The 15,566-nt window shown below is 48.3% G+C and overlaps 2 protein-coding genes across 2 annotated transcripts; one reads left to right on the plus strand and one right to left on the minus strand.

Moving 5' to 3' along the window:
* Positions 1 to 11,998: 11,998 nt before the first annotated feature.
* On the minus strand, positions 11,999 to 13,818 carry LOC124579782 (collagen alpha-1(IV) chain-like). Its single transcript, XM_047131254.1, has 2 exons — positions 13,722 to 13,818; positions 11,999 to 13,383 (listed from the first exon to the last, which is right to left on the minus strand). The coding sequence occupies exons 1-2, from the start codon at positions 13,816 to 13,818 to the stop codon at positions 11,999 to 12,001; spliced, it is 1,482 nt and encodes a 493-aa protein (XP_046987210.1).
* Positions 13,819 to 14,816: 998 nt separating this feature from the next.
* Positions 14,817 to 15,431, plus strand: LOC124579777 (DBF4-type zinc finger-containing protein 2 homolog). Its single transcript, XM_047131249.1, has one exon. The coding sequence runs from the start codon at positions 14,817 to 14,819 to the stop codon at positions 15,429 to 15,431; it is 615 nt and encodes a 204-aa protein (XP_046987205.1).
* The last annotated feature ends 135 nt before the right edge of the window (positions 15,432 to 15,566 follow it).

Consider the following 15,566-nt stretch of genomic DNA (forward strand, 5'->3'; position numbering starts at 1 on the left):
GTGAGCGTAGTTTGCTTTGATATAGGACCGTGTGGGGACGTAAAAAAATACTAGTTTCCACAGTAGAATGAAAGGAGAGTATCGGAAAGTGTTTAATTTGCAAGTACATCAGACGAAAAAGTAGCTTTTGCGCGAGTTTGTGTAATCCGTTTTTCGGTTTGTATTTGCGTCTTTGAGTGCGTTTTTCTCAGGGACAGTAAGGTCGTATCGAGGTGAAATTTGTATGACGTACTGAGGTCGGTGGTCGCTTGGCGGTGTCAAAGTTTTAAGATTTGAAGTGAGGGCATCGAGGAGTTACGGACGTTTATGCAGCGTATTTTGAGACGATGAGAAGAGACGCGCCGCGCCGCCTGGCCCAGTGAGCGTAGTTTGCTTTGATATAGGACCGTGTGGGGACGTAAAAAAATACTAGTTTCCACAGTAGAATGAAAGGAGAGTATCGGAAAGTGTTTAATTTGCAAGTACATCAGACGAAAAAGTAGCTTTTGCGCGAGTTTGTGTAATCCGTTTTTCGGTTTGTATTTGCGTCTTTGAGTGCGTTTTTCTCAGGGACAGTAAGGTCGTATCGAGGTGAAATTTGTATGACGTACTGAGGTCGGTGGTCGCTTGGCGGTGTCAAAGTTTTAAGATTTGAAGTGAGGGCATCGAGGAGTTACGGACGTTTATGCAGCGTATTTTGAGACGATGAGAAGAGACGCGCCGCGCCGCCTGGCCCAGTGAGCGTAGTTTGCTTTGATATAGGACCGTGTGGGGACGTAAAAAAATACTAGTTTCCACAGTAGAATGAAAGGAGAGTATCGGAAAGTGTTTAATTTGCAAGTACATCAGACGAAAAAGTAGCTTTTGCGCGAGTTTGTGTAATCCGTTTTTCGGTTTGTATTTGCGTCTTTGAGTGCGTTTTTCTCAGGGACAGTAAGGTCGTATCGAGGTGAAATTTGTATGACGTACTGAGGTCGGTGGTCGCTTGGCGGTGTCAAAGTTTTAAGATTTGAAGTGAGGGCATCGAGGAGTTACGGACGTTTATGCAGCGTATTTTGAGACGATGAGAAGAGACGCGCCGCGCCGCCTGGCCCAGTGAGCGTAGTTTGCTTTGATATAGGACCGTGTGGGGACGTAAAAAAATACTAGTTTCCACAGTAGAATGAAAGGAGAGTATCGGAAAGTGTTTAATTTGCAAGTACATCAGACGAAAAAGTAGCTTTTGCGCGAGTTTGTGTAATCCGTTTTTCGGTTTGTATTTGCGTCTTTGAGTGCGTTTTTCTCAGGGACAGTAAGGTCGTATCGAGGTGAAATTTGTATGACGTACTGAGGTCGGTGGTCGCTTGGCGGTGTCAAAGTTTTAAGATTTGAAGTGAGGGCATCGAGGAGTTACGGACGTTTATGCAGCGTATTTTGAGACGATGAGAAGAGACGCGCCGCGCCGCCTGGCCCAGTGAGCGTAGTTTGCTTTGATATAGGACCGTGTGGGGACGTAAAAAAATACTAGTTTCCACAGTAGAATGAAAGGAGAGTATCGGAAAGTGTTTAATTTGCAAGTACATCAGACGAAAAAGTAGCTTTTGCGCGAGTTTGTGTAATCCGTTTTTCGGTTTGTATTTGCGTCTTTGAGTGCGTTTTTCTCAGGGACAGTAAGGTCGTATCGAGGTGAAATTTGTATGACGTACTGAGGTCGGTGGTCGCTTGGCGGTGTCAAAGTTTTAAGATTTGAAGTGAGGGCATCGAGGAGTTACGGACGTTTATGCAGCGTATTTTGAGACGATGAGAAGAGACGCGCCGCGCCGCCTGGCCCAGTGAGCGTAGTTTGCTTTGATATAGGACCGTGTGGGGACGTAAAAAAATACTAGTTTCCACAGTAGAATGAAAGGAGAGTATCGGAAAGTGTTTAATTTGCAAGTACATCAGACGAAAAAGTAGCTTTTGCGCGAGTTTGTGTAATCCGTTTTTCGGTTTGTATTTGCGTCTTTGAGTGCGTTTTTCTCAGGGACAGTAAGGTCGTATCGAGGTGAAATTTGTATGACGTACTGAGGTCGGTGGTCGCTTGGCGGTGTCAAAGTTTTAAGATTTGAAGTGAGGGCATCGAGGAGTTACGGACGTTTATGCAGCGTATTTTGAGACGATGAGAAGAGACGCGCCGCGCCGCCTGGCCCAGTGAGCGTAGTTTGCTTTGATATAGGACCGTGTGGGGACGTAAAAAAATACTAGTTTCCACAGTAGAATGAAAGGAGAGTATCGGAAAGTGTTTAATTTGCAAGTACATCAGACGAAAAAGTAGCTTTTGCGCGAGTTTGTGTAATCCGTTTTTCGGTTTGTATTTGCGTCTTTGAGTGCGTTTTTCTCAGGGACAGTAAGGTCGTATCGAGGTGAAATTTGTATGACGTACTGAGGTCGGTGGTCGCTTGGCGGTGTCAAAGTTTTAAGATTTGAAGTGAGGGCATCGAGGAGTTACGGACGTTTATGCAGCGTATTTTGAGACGATGAGAAGAGACGCGCCGCGCCGCCTGGCCCAGTGAGCGTAGTTTGCTTTGATATAGGACCGTGTGGGGACGTAAAAAAATACTAGTTTCCACAGTAGAATGAAAGGAGAGTATCGGAAAGTGTTTAATTTGCAAGTACATCAGACGAAAAAGTAGCTTTTGCGCGAGTTTGTGTAATCCGTTTTTCGGTTTGTATTTGCGTCTTTGAGTGCGTTTTTCTCAGGGACAGTAAGGTCGTATCGAGGTGAAATTTGTATGACGTACTGAGGTCGGTGGTCGCTTGGCGGTGTCAAAGTTTTAAGATTTGAAGTGAGGGCATCGAGGAGTTACGGACGTTTATGCAGCGTATTTTGAGACGATGAGAAGAGACGCGCCGCGCCGCCTGGCCCAGTGAGCGTAGTTTGCTTTGATATAGGACCGTGTGGGGACGTAAAAAAATACTAGTTTCCACAGTAGAATGAAAGGAGAGTATCGGAAAGTGTTTAATTTGCAAGTACATCAGACGAAAAAGTAGCTTTTGCGCGAGTTTGTGTAATCCGTTTTTCGGTTTGTATTTGCGTCTTTGAGTGCGTTTTTCTCAGGGACAGTAAGGTCGTATCGAGGTGAAATTTGTATGACGTACTGAGGTCGGTGGTCGCTTGGCGGTGTCAAAGTTTTAAGATTTGAAGTGAGGGCATCGAGGAGTTACGGACGTTTATGCAGCGTATTTTGAGACGATGAGAAGAGACGCGCCGCGCCGCCTGGCCCAGTGAGCGTAGTTTGCTTTGATATAGGACCGTGTGGGGACGTAAAAAAATACTAGTTTCCACAGTAGAATGAAAGGAGAGTATCGGAAAGTGTTTAATTTGCAAGTACATCAGACGAAAAAGTAGCTTTTGCGCGAGTTTGTGTAATCCGTTTTTCGGTTTGTATTTGCGTCTTTGAGTGCGTTTTTCTCAGGGACAGTAAGGTCGTATCGAGGTGAAATTTGTATGACGTACTGAGGTCGGTGGTCGCTTGGCGGTGTCAAAGTTTTAAGATTTGAAGTGAGGGCATCGAGGAGTTACGGACGTTTATGCAGCGTATTTTGAGACGATGAGAAGAGACGCGCCGCGCCGCCTGGCCCAGTGAGCGTAGTTTGCTTTGATATAGGACCGTGTGGGGACGTAAAAAAATACTAGTTTCCACAGTAGAATGAAAGGAGAGTATCGGAAAGTGTTTAATTTGCAAGTACATCAGACGAAAAAGTAGCTTTTGCGCGAGTTTGTGTAATCCGTTTTTCGGTTTGTATTTGCGTCTTTGAGTGCGTTTTTCTCAGGGACAGTAAGGTCGTATCGAGGTGAAATTTGTATGACGTACTGAGGTCGGTGGTCGCTTGGCGGTGTCAAAGTTTTAAGATTTGAAGTGAGGGCATCGAGGAGTTACGGACGTTTATGCAGCGTATTTTGAGACGATGAGAAGAGACGCGCCGCGCCGCCTGGCCCAGTGAGCGTAGTTTGCTTTGATATAGGACCGTGTGGGGACGTAAAAAAATACTAGTTTCCACAGTAGAATGAAAGGAGAGTATCGGAAAGTGTTTAATTTGCAAGTACATCAGACGAAAAAGTAGCTTTTGCGCGAGTTTGTGTAATCCGTTTTTCGGTTTGTATTTGCGTCTTTGAGTGCGTTTTTCTCAGGGACAGTAAGGTCGTATCGAGGTGAAATTTGTATGACGTACTGAGGTCGGTGGTCGCTTGGCGGTGTCAAAGTTTTAAGATTTGAAGTGAGGGCATCGAGGAGTTACGGACGTTTATGCAGCGTATTTTGAGACGATGAGAAGAGACGCGCCGCGCCGCCTGGCCCAGTGAGCGTAGTTTGCTTTGATATAGGACCGTGTGGGGACGTAAAAAAATACTAGTTTCCACAGTAGAATGAAAGGAGAGTATCGGAAAGTGTTTAATTTGCAAGTACATCAGACGAAAAAGTAGCTTTTGCGCGAGTTTGTGTAATCCGTTTTTCGGTTTGTATTTGCGTCTTTGAGTGCGTTTTTCTCAGGGACAGTAAGGTCGTATCGAGGTGAAATTTGTATGACGTACTGAGGTCGGTGGTCGCTTGGCGGTGTCAAAGTTTTAAGATTTGAAGTGAGGGCATCGAGGAGTTACGGACGTTTATGCAGCGTATTTTGAGACGATGAGAAGAGACGCGCCGCGCCGCCTGGCCCAGTGAGCGTAGTTTGCTTTGATATAGGACCGTGTGGGGACGTAAAAAAATACTAGTTTCCACAGTAGAATGAAAGGAGAGTATCGGAAAGTGTTTAATTTGCAAGTACATCAGACGAAAAAGTAGCTTTTGCGCGAGTTTGTGTAATCCGTTTTTCGGTTTGTATTTGCGTCTTTGAGTGCGTTTTTCTCAGGGACAGTAAGGTCGTATCGAGGTGAAATTTGTATGACGTACTGAGGTCGGTGGTCGCTTGGCGGTGTCAAAGTTTTAAGATTTGAAGTGAGGGCATCGAGGAGTTACGGACGTTTATGCAGCGTATTTTGAGACGATGAGAAGAGACGCGCCGCGCCGCCTGGCCCAGTGAGCGTAGTTTGCTTTGATATAGGACCGTGTGGGGACGTAAAAAAATACTAGTTTCCACAGTAGAATGAAAGGAGAGTATCGGAAAGTGTTTAATTTGCAAGTACATCAGACGAAAAAGTAGCTTTTGCGCGAGTTTGTGTAATCCGTTTTTCGGTTTGTATTTGCGTCTTTGAGTGCGTTTTTCTCAGGGACAGTAAGGTCGTATCGAGGTGAAATTTGTATGACGTACTGAGGTCGGTGGTCGCTTGGCGGTGTCAAAGTTTTAAGATTTGAAGTGAGGGCATCGAGGAGTTACGGACGTTTATGCAGCGTATTTTGAGACGATGAGAAGAGACGCGCCGCGCCGCCTGGCCCAGTGAGCGTAGTTTGCTTTGATATAGGACCGTGTGGGGACGTAAAAAAATACTAGTTTCCACAGTAGAATGAAAGGAGAGTATCGGAAAGTGTTTAATTTGCAAGTACATCAGACGAAAAAGTAGCTTTTGCGCGAGTTTGTGTAATCCGTTTTTCGGTTTGTATTTGCGTCTTTGAGTGCGTTTTTCTCAGGGACAGTAAGGTCGTATCGAGGTGAAATTTGTATGACGTACTGAGGTCGGTGGTCGCTTGGCGGTGTCAAAGTTTTAAGATTTGAAGTGAGGGCATCGAGGAGTTACGGACGTTTATGCAGCGTATTTTGAGACGATGAGAAGAGACGCGCCGCGCCGCCTGGCCCAGTGAGCGTAGTTTGCTTTGATATAGGACCGTGTGGGGACGTAAAAAAATACTAGTTTCCACAGTAGAATGAAAGGAGAGTATCGGAAAGTGTTTAATTTGCAAGTACATCAGACGAAAAAGTAGCTTTTGCGCGAGTTTGTGTAATCCGTTTTTCGGTTTGTATTTGCGTCTTTGAGTGCGTTTTTCTCAGGGACAGTAAGGTCGTATCGAGGTGAAATTTGTATGACGTACTGAGGTCGGTGGTCGCTTGGCGGTGTCAAAGTTTTAAGATTTGAAGTGAGGGCATCGAGGAGTTACGGACGTTTATGCAGCGTATTTTGAGACGATGAGAAGAGACGCGCCGCGCCGCCTGGCCCAGTGAGCGTAGTTTGCTTTGATATAGGACCGTGTGGGGACGTAAAAAAATACTAGTTTCCACAGTAGAATGAAAGGAGAGTATCGGAAAGTGTTTAATTTGCAAGTACATCAGACGAAAAAGTAGCTTTTGCGCGAGTTTGTGTAATCCGTTTTTCGGTTTGTATTTGCGTCTTTGAGTGCGTTTTTCTCAGGGACAGTAAGGTCGTATCGAGGTGAAATTTGTATGACGTACTGAGGTCGGTGGTCGCTTGGCGGTGTCAAAGTTTTAAGATTTGAAGTGAGGGCATCGAGGAGTTACGGACGTTTATGCAGCGTATTTTGAGACGATGAGAAGAGACGCGCCGCGCCGCCTGGCCCAGTGAGCGTAGTTTGCTTTGATATAGGACCGTGTGGGGACGTAAAAAAATACTAGTTTCCACAGTAGAATGAAAGGAGAGTATCGGAAAGTGTTTAATTTGCAAGTACATCAGACGAAAAAGTAGCTTTTGCGCGAGTTTGTGTAATCCGTTTTTCGGTTTGTATTTGCGTCTTTGAGTGCGTTTTTCTCAGGGACAGTAAGGTCGTATCGAGGTGAAATTTGTATGACGTACTGAGGTCGGTGGTCGCTTGGCGGTGTCAAAGTTTTAAGATTTGAAGTGAGGGCATCGAGGAGTTACGGACGTTTATGCAGCGTATTTTGAGACGATGAGAAGAGACGCGCCGCGCCGCCTGGCCCAGTGAGCGTAGTTTGCTTTGATATAGGACCGTGTGGGGACGTAAAAAAATACTAGTTTCCACAGTAGAATGAAAGGAGAGTATCGGAAAGTGTTTAATTTGCAAGTACATCAGACGAAAAAGTAGCTTTTGCGCGAGTTTGTGTAATCCGTTTTTCGGTTTGTATTTGCGTCTTTGAGTGCGTTTTTCTCAGGGACAGTAAGGTCGTATCGAGGTGAAATTTGTATGACGTACTGAGGTCGGTGGTCGCTTGGCGGTGTCAAAGTTTTAAGATTTGAAGTGAGGGCATCGAGGAGTTACGGACGTTTATGCAGCGTATTTTGAGACGATGAGAAGAGACGCGCCGCGCCGCCTGGCCCAGTGAGCGTAGTTTGCTTTGATATAGGACCGTGTGGGGACGTAAAAAAATACTAGTTTCCACAGTAGAATGAAAGGAGAGTATCGGAAAGTGTTTAATTTGCAAGTACATCAGACGAAAAAGTAGCTTTTGCGCGAGTTTGTGTAATCCGTTTTTCGGTTTGTATTTGCGTCTTTGAGTGCGTTTTTCTCAGGGACAGTAAGGTCGTATCGAGGTGAAATTTGTATGACGTACTGAGGTCGGTGGTCGCTTGGCGGTGTCAAAGTTTTAAGATTTGAAGTGAGGGCATCGAGGAGTTACGGACGTTTATGCAGCGTATTTTGAGACGATGAGAAGAGACGCGCCGCGCCGCGCCGCCCCGCCTGTCCCAGTAAGTGTAGTTTGCTTTGATATAGGACCGTTTGGCGACGTAAAAAAATACTAGTTTCCACAGTGGAATGAAAGGAGAGTAACGGAAAGTGTTTAATTTGTAACTACATAAGACGAAAACGTAGCTTTTGCGCGAGTTTGTGTGATCCGTTTTTCGGTTTGTATTTGCGTCTTTGAGTGCGTTTTTGCGTGGGACAGTAAGGTCGTATCTAGTTGGCGGTGTCAAAGTATCATGCCGTAAGTGAAGTGGTGTAGTCTGCTTTGACGCAGGATATATTCCGCCCGCCGATATTCGACCCGTTCGGAGTTCGCAAGTGTCTCGCTGTCATTTGTGCGGAGTGGCCGCCTTATAACGTAACTGGGAGCAAGCGGAGCGCAGCGGAGTCGCATTGCAAAGTCGCTTGCTAAGTCGGGCGGCTAGGGAGGGGGACAGGACATAATGCATGCTGCCCACAGGCTGCGCACCGCACTCATGCCTCCCTCCCCCACAAACCACACAGGCGATACAAATGCGCCTGTTGAAATAACCTGTTTGCGACCTTGCTTGTTAAGTTGGGAAGCAAGTAAGGAAGCAGTTCGTGCACTGCGAAGCCATCAGACACACCAGCCCCCAAACAGCTACTAAAATTATCGCTGTTAATTGTATTAGCAGGCGTGCCACCCCGCCTCTGACGGCGCGTATTTTTTTTTTCCCCCTGGCTTTCCTTCTAGACACCCTTTCACTGCTGCCACACAGCACTGGTTGTGGTTTAAATATTATGTAATGCTGCAATTATTTTAGTGCAGCCCAATTGCGACGATTTGTGTGTGTGTGTGTGTGTGTGATCTGGAAATTTCTGTTTTGCTTTCTCAGTCAGGAAGCTAGGGTTGCAACAATGTTATATTGAAGCCTGCTAACTCAGGAAGTGCAGCCTGGAAGCAAATAGCTGAACATGGATTTTATGACGCCTCCAGGCGACTGTGAGAGGCTGTGCTCATCCCTGGATTCGCACCACGGGATATCGGCCGCGAGTTGCGAATTCCGACGAATGACGGGCCGCATTTTGTGCCCCATAACCCCCCCCCCCCCCCACCACACCCCCTATCGCAATACTGGACCGCGCTTTCCGACGCATTCTGTGGTGTCACCGCCAGACACCACACTTGCTAGTTGGTACTTTAAATCGGCCGCTGTCCATTTAGTACATGTCGGACCCGCGTGTCGCCACTGTGTGATCGCAGACCGAGCGCCACCACAAGGCAGGTCTCGAGATACGGAATAGCACTCGCCCCAGTTGTACGATGACTTTGCTAGCGACTACACTTACGAAGCCTTTCTCTCATTTGCCGAGAGACAGTTAGAATAGCCTTCAGCTAAGTCCATGACTACGACATAGCAAGGCGCCATTAACCGTATCTGAAGATAGTCTTATTTGTATTATCAAGAGCGATGTACCACAAGGATGGAATAAAGTTAAGTATTCGAGGAGCTGCATACTTTTCTTATTACCATTCAATACTTATCCTGTTCCAGAATTCACACCCGTCTGCGTTAGATAGCCTGCATTTCGGCCTCCTCTATCTACAAGGTGTTGGCACATTTGCCAACACATCACATTCCGTCCTTGGCGTACAATGTATCGTCTGCCCTGTGTCCCACGCTCTTCACACTTTCCTTTTTTTTTTATAGTTACAGTCTATAGAAATCCCTCCGTGTTTTCGGCAGGTACTTCATCTGTAACACTACGTTAAGTGAATGGGCGGCACAAGTGGCAGCGTGGATTTATGCGGCATTAGGCATGTCTAGCAGTACTGGTACGTCTGTCTCTCATCTTTTGTATTACGGTGGATATCTTGCCTTCGATTGTCGTCTGACAACTTGTTAATTGGCGCCACACAGCACAGCTTATGGTACTGATTATTGTAATGCTCCAGTCGTCAGGAATTTCGATGCACCTGTTTGATCTGTCCATTCCTGTTGTTGTCTTGACAGACAGCATGACTGATATTAGACACCACAACGACGAGTGTCTTTTATTCTAGCCACCATGTGGCTCGACTACCATTCTACACTTTGGTTTCCCCACTTTATTATTCAGTAGCGCCTACTGTTGTGGAAGTTCTTCCTTCTTGCCTCACCTTAGACTTAGTACTTGTTTTCACCTTTTGAGTCTCCACTTCACTGCCTGTACAGCGTTTTCGTGTGTTCTCAATTGTAGTAAACATACCATCTACACACTGTGTATATATATATATTTATATATATTTTTCTCTATCCTCCTCCATTCACTTTATACTTATATTACCTGTTACTTTCGTTCCTTCCTTATTTCTCTCCGTCGTTTCCTCTTTGCCCGATACATCCTCCCTCTTCTCACCATGGCTTCCTTCTCCTCCTCTCATCCTTCCCCATATTACTATCCTCTTCAACTCTCTCAAACATACTTTCCTCATACACTCCCTTCCTCCCTCCCTTCTTTCTACATACTGCTTTTTCTCCTTCCCATCTCTTTTTTTCCGCATTACAGCATGCAAAGCAGTCTATTCAAGTTCTGTGGTTAATACACACAACTCAGCTGCAAAAGCATCTGTTACTGAACTTGCAAGAGATACCTTGCATGGAGGAGTGACTGCTTACGCAAAACTTACTCTGCACATTTGAGATACTGTACATGCAAGAGTTGCAGAACACACTATTCATGTCATGGCACTACAAGGTTAATCACAAGGTCTACTATCCTTGCAAGTTGTGCTGTCCTCTCAAGTTGTGCTGTCCTCTCAAGTTGAGCTATCCTCTCAAGTTGAGCTATCCTCTCAAGTTGAGCTACCCTCTCAAGTTGAGCTATCCTCTCAAGTTGAGCTATCCTCTCAAGTTGAGCTATCCTCTCAAGTTGAGCTATCCTCTCAAGTTAAGCTATCCACTCAAGTTGAGCTATCCTCTCAAGTTGAGCTGTCCTCGCAAGCTGTGCTGTCCTCGCAAGCTGTGCTGTCCTCTCAAGTTGTGCTGTCCTCTCAAGTTGAGCTGTCCTCGCAAGCTGTGCTGTCCTCGCAAGCTGTGCTGTCCTCGCAAGCTGTGCTGTCCTCACAAGCTGTGTTGTCCTCGCAACTTTTACTGTCCCCACAAGGTGTGCTTCCCTCGCAAGGTGTGCTGTCCTTGCAATGTGTGCTGTGCTGTCCTCAAAGTATGCTGTGTTCACAAGGTCACATACACTAACTACGTGTTCTGTCATTGTGAGGATTGCAAAAGCATCTGTTACTCAACTTGCAAGAGTTACCTTGCATGGAGAAGTGACTGCTTACCCAACACTTACTCTGTACATTAGAGATACTGTGCATGCAAGAGTTGCAGCACACACTATTCATGTTCTATCAGGTAAAACCGCTGAATGTGAAGTTCTTCCTATTCATTTTAGTGTATCTGTACATGCAAGTGTTACTATATACATTAAGGTTGCTGCAAATGAAACAGTTACTGAACGTACTAGAGTTATGGCATCCACTAGGTTAATCAAAAAGTTTGTTGTCCTCGCAAGCTGTGCTGTCCTTGCAACCTGTGCTGTCCTCGCAAGCTGTGCTGTCCTCTCAAGCTGTGCTATCCTTTCAAGCTGTGCTGTCCTCGCAAGTTGTGCTGTACTCGCAACTTGTGCAGTACTGTCAACTTGTGCTGTCCTCACAAGTTGTGCTGTCCTCGCAAATTGCGCTGTCCCCACAAATTGTGCTGTCCCCGCAAGGTGTGCTTCCCACGCAAGGTGTGCTGTCCTTGCAATGTGTACTGTGCTGTCATCAAAAAGTATGCTGTGTTCACAAGGTCAGATACACTAACTACATGTTCTGTCATTGTGAGGATTGCCGGTGTCAATATCTGTGCCGTCAATGTAAGCTGTACTGTCCTCACAGATTTTGCACTCATCATAAGGTGAGCAGGAATGGCATGGCACAATATGCACTTATCAGAAAATGTGTTTTTCCTCCCAACATGTTGTACCTTAATATGGTGTTCTGTCCTCGCTTCTTTAATGGTCCTGAAAATATTTGCTGTTCTCATAAGATACGCCGTCCTCAAAAAGTATGCTGCTGCACAAGGTGTGTTGTCCTTGAAAGATGTCCTTTCCTTGCAGGCTGTTTTGTCCTTGCAAGGGGTGTGCATTCTGTGCAAGGTGAGCTGTCCTCACTGGTTGTGCTGTCCATGAAAATTATTCTGCCCCCCACATGGTGAGCTGTACTGCCAACATGTGCTAACCTCATAATGAGTGCAGCAATCAGAAGGCATGCAGTCATTGGAACACATAATTTTTCACAAAATATGCCATCTTCATATATTGTCCTATCCCCACACAGTGTACTAACATTACAAGGCATTCTCTCCTCATGGGGTAAGCCTCCCTTATAAAATGTCCTCTCATTCCAACATGTGCTCTCCCTTTAAGGTGTGCGGACTGCCTAAAGTGAGCTGTCCCCTGCATATCTGCCATCTTCTTAACACTTGATGTACTCAGTAGGTGTGCAATTTTATTGGTGTCTTGTGTTCTGAAGGTGTCTTTGCAGGGCGAGCTGTCTTCACAAGGCATCCTAACTTCACAGGTGTGCAGTCTTCACTAAGTGTGCAGTGCTTGTGAGGTGTGCTGTCCCTGCATGGTGTGCCATCCTCACATGGTGTGCCATCCTCACATGGTGTGCCATCTTCGAATGGTGTGCCATCCTCGAATGGTGTGCCATCCTTGAATGGTGTGCTGTCCTCGAATGGTGTGCTGTCCTCGAATGGTGTGCCGTCCTCGAATGGTGTGCCGTCCTCGAATGGTGTGCCGTCCTCGAATGGAGTGCCGTCCTCGAATGGTGTGCCGTCCTCGAATGGAGTGCCGTCCTCGAATGGTGTGCCGTCCTCGAATGGTGTGCCGTCCTCGAATGGTGTGCCGTCCTCGAATGGTGTGCCATCCTCGAATGGTGTGCCGTCCTCGAATGGTGTGCCGTCCTCGAATGGTGTGCCGTCCTCTAATGGTGTGCCGTCCTCGAATGGTGTGCCGTCCTCGAATGGTGTGCCGTCCTCGAATGGTGTGCCGTCCTCGAATGGTGTGCCGTCCTCGAATGGTGTGCCGTCCTCGAATGGTGTGCCGTCCTCGAATGGTGTGCCGTCCTCGAATGGTGTGCCGTCCTCGAATGGTGTGCCGTCCTCGAATGGTGTGCCGTCCTCGAATGGTGTGCCGTCCTCGAATGGTGTGCCGTCCTCGCTTGGTGTGCCGTCCTCGCTTGGTGTGCCGTCCTCGCTTGGTGTGCCGTCCTCGCTTGGTGTGCCGTCCTCGCTTGGTGTGCCGTCCTCGCTTGGTGTGCCGTCCTCGCTTGGTGTGCCGTCCTTGCTTGGTGTGCTGTCCTCGCTTGGTGTGCCGTCCTCGCTTGGTGTGCCGTCCTCGCTTGGTGTGCCGTCCTCGCTTGGTGTGCCGTCCTCGCTTGGTGTGCCGTCCTCGCTTGGTGTGCCGTCTCCGCTTGGTGTGCCGTCCTCGCTTGGTGTGCCGTCCTCGCTTGGTGTGCCGTCCTCGCTTGGTGTGCCGTCCTCACTTGGTGTGCCGTCCTCGCTTGGTGTGCCGTCCTGGCTTGGTGTGCCGTCCTCGCTTGGTGTGCCGTCCTCGCTTGGTGTGCCGTCCTCGCTTGGTGTGCCGTCCTCGCTTGGTGTGCCGTCCTCGCTTGGTGTGCCGTCCTCGCTTGGTGTGCCGTCCTCGCAAGGTGTGCCGTCCTCGCAAGGTGTGCCGTCCTCGCAAGGTGTGCCGTCCTCGCTTGGTGTGCCGTCCTCACTTGGTGTGCCGTCCTCGCTTGGTGTGCCGTCCTCGCTTGGTGTGCCGTCCTCGCTTGGTGTGCCGTCTTTGCGAGGTGTGCCATCCTTGCAAGCTGTGCTGTACTCACATACAAAGCATGAGAAGCCCACCTTGCAGAGCAAGCTGAGCTCACATTGTGTGGTTCTACCATCCCAAGATGTTCTGTCCTCACATAATGCGCTGTCCTCAGTAGGGATGCTACCCTCAAAAGGAGTGGTGTCCACGCTTCACGTTCTGTCCTTCAATAGAGTCACTTCCTCATAGTATGTGCCATCTCCCATCAGTGTAGTCTCTCACAATCTGTACTGTCTTTCGAATGTGTGTTGCCCCTGGTAGCTGTGCTTCCCTTTCATGGTGAGCTGTGAGGTGCGCTGACAAGTGCGACTGATATCAGAATGTATGCTCCTCTACCTGTAGCAACATGTCTCTTTCTTAAATTAACTTCCTCACAATCTGGGATTATTTCATTAAGAGAGTTATCGCACAAGGTGTACTGCCTACACGTCATGATGCTTGGACATGGTTTGCAGTCCTTACACTGCATGACGTCCACAAAGATCTTCTCACTTAATAGGAGTGATGAAATCAGACTATGCAGTAATAACAGTGTGTAAAGACTTTGCAAGGTGTGCAGAATTTTTAAGGAGTGCAGCCCTTGCAAAGAGTGAGACTTTCAATGACTGTAGCCTTCTCAATGACTGCAACCTTCACAATGAGTGCAGCCTCCACATGGAGTGTAGTCTCTGCATGGAGTGCAGCCGTCACTAGGAGTACACATTTCGCAGAAAATGTAGCCTCCACACGGAGTACACCCTTCGCACAGAGTTCAGTCTTTGCATGCAGTGCAGCAGGTTTCACACAGAGTGCAGCCCTCGAACAGAGTGCAGCCCTCGAACAGAGTGTAGCCTTCGCATGGAGTGTAGCCTTCGCATGGAGTGTAGCCTTTGCATGGAGTGTAGCCATTGCATGGAGTGTAGCCTTTGCATGGAGTGTAGCCATTGCATGGAGTGTAGCCATTGCATGGAGTGTAGCCTTTGCATGGAGTGTAGCCTTTGCATGGAGTGTAGCCTTTGCATGGAGTGTAGCCTTTGCATGGAGTGTAGCCTTTGCATGGAGTGTAGCCTTTGCATGGAGTGTAGCCTTCGCATGGAGTGTAGCCTTCGCATGGAGTGTAGCCTTCGCATGGAGTGTAGCCTTCGCATGGAGTGTAGCCTTCGCATGGAGTGTAGCCTTCGCATGGAGTGTAGCCTTCGCATGGAGTGTAGCCTTCGCATGGAGTGCAGCCTTCGCATGGAGTGCAGCCTTCGCATGGAGTGCAGCCTTCGCATGGAGTGCAGCCTTCGCATGGAGTGCAGCCTTCGCACTGTGTGCAGCCTTCGCACGGAGTGCAGCGTTCGCAAGAAGTGCAGCCAACGTAAGGAGCACAGCCTTTGCACAGAGTCCATTCTTTGCACAGGATGCAGCATATGCACGGGGTGCAGCCTTCGAATGAAATGCAGTTCTCGCATGGAGTGCAGCCTTTGGATGGAGTGCAACCGTTGCTCGGAGTGCAACCTTCGCACGGAGTACAATCCTCGCTCAGAGTGCAACCTTCGCTCGGAGTGCAACCTTCGCTCGGAGTGCAACCTTCGCTCGGAGTGCAGTCTTCGCTTGGAGTGCACCCTTTTCTCGGAGTGCTGCCTTCGCAAGGCGTGCAGCCTTCACGAGGAGTGCAGCCTTTGCAAGGAGTGCAGCCTTCGCAAGGAGTGCAGCCTTCGCAAGGAGTGCAGCCTTCGCAAGGAGTGCAGCCTTCGCAAGGTGTGCAGCCTTTGCAAGGAGTCCAGCCTTTGCAAGGAGTGCAGCCTTCGCAAGGAGTGCTGTCCTCGCAAGCTGTCCTGTCTTCGCAAGCTATGCTGTCCTCGCAAGCTGTGCTGTCCTCGCAAGCTGTGCTGTCCTCGCAACCTGTGCTGTCCTCGCAAGCTGTGCTGTCCTCGCAAGCTGTGCCGTCTTTGTAAGCTGTGCCGTCCTCGCAAGCTGTGCCGTCCTCGCAAGCTGTGCTGTCCTCGCAAGCTGTGCTGTCCTCGCAAGCTGTGCTGTCCTCGCAAGCTGTGCTGTCCTCGCAAGCTGTGTTGTCCTCGCTAGCTGTGCTGTATTCGCAAGCTGTGCTGTCCTCGCAAGCTGCGCTGTCCTCGCAAGCTGTACTGTCCTCGCAAGCTGTGCTGTCATCGAAAGCCTTGCTGTCCTCGCAAGCCGTGTTGTTCTCGCCAGCCGTGCTGT

The sequence above is a fragment of the Schistocerca americana genome, unplaced genomic scaffold, assembly GCF_021461395.2.
Source record: "Schistocerca americana isolate TAMUIC-IGC-003095 unplaced genomic scaffold, iqSchAmer2.1 HiC_scaffold_312, whole genome shotgun sequence".
NCBI lineage: Eukaryota > Metazoa > Arthropoda > Insecta > Orthoptera > Acrididae > Schistocerca > Schistocerca americana.

Bases quoted from the DNA above. Each gene is read 5' to 3' on its own strand.
- LOC124579782 (XM_047131254.1), bottom strand. From the start codon at position 13,818: ATGACGTGTAGGCAGTACACCTTGTGCGATAACTCTCTTAATGAAATA. The intron at 13,384-13,721 runs GTAGAGGAGCAT...AGTACAGCACAG, and splicing joins AAAGAGACATGTTGCTACAG to CTTGCAAGGATGGCACACCT.
- LOC124579777 (XM_047131249.1), top strand. From the start codon at position 14,817: ATGGAGTGCAGCCTTTGGATGGAGTGCAACCGTTGCTCGGAGTGCAAC.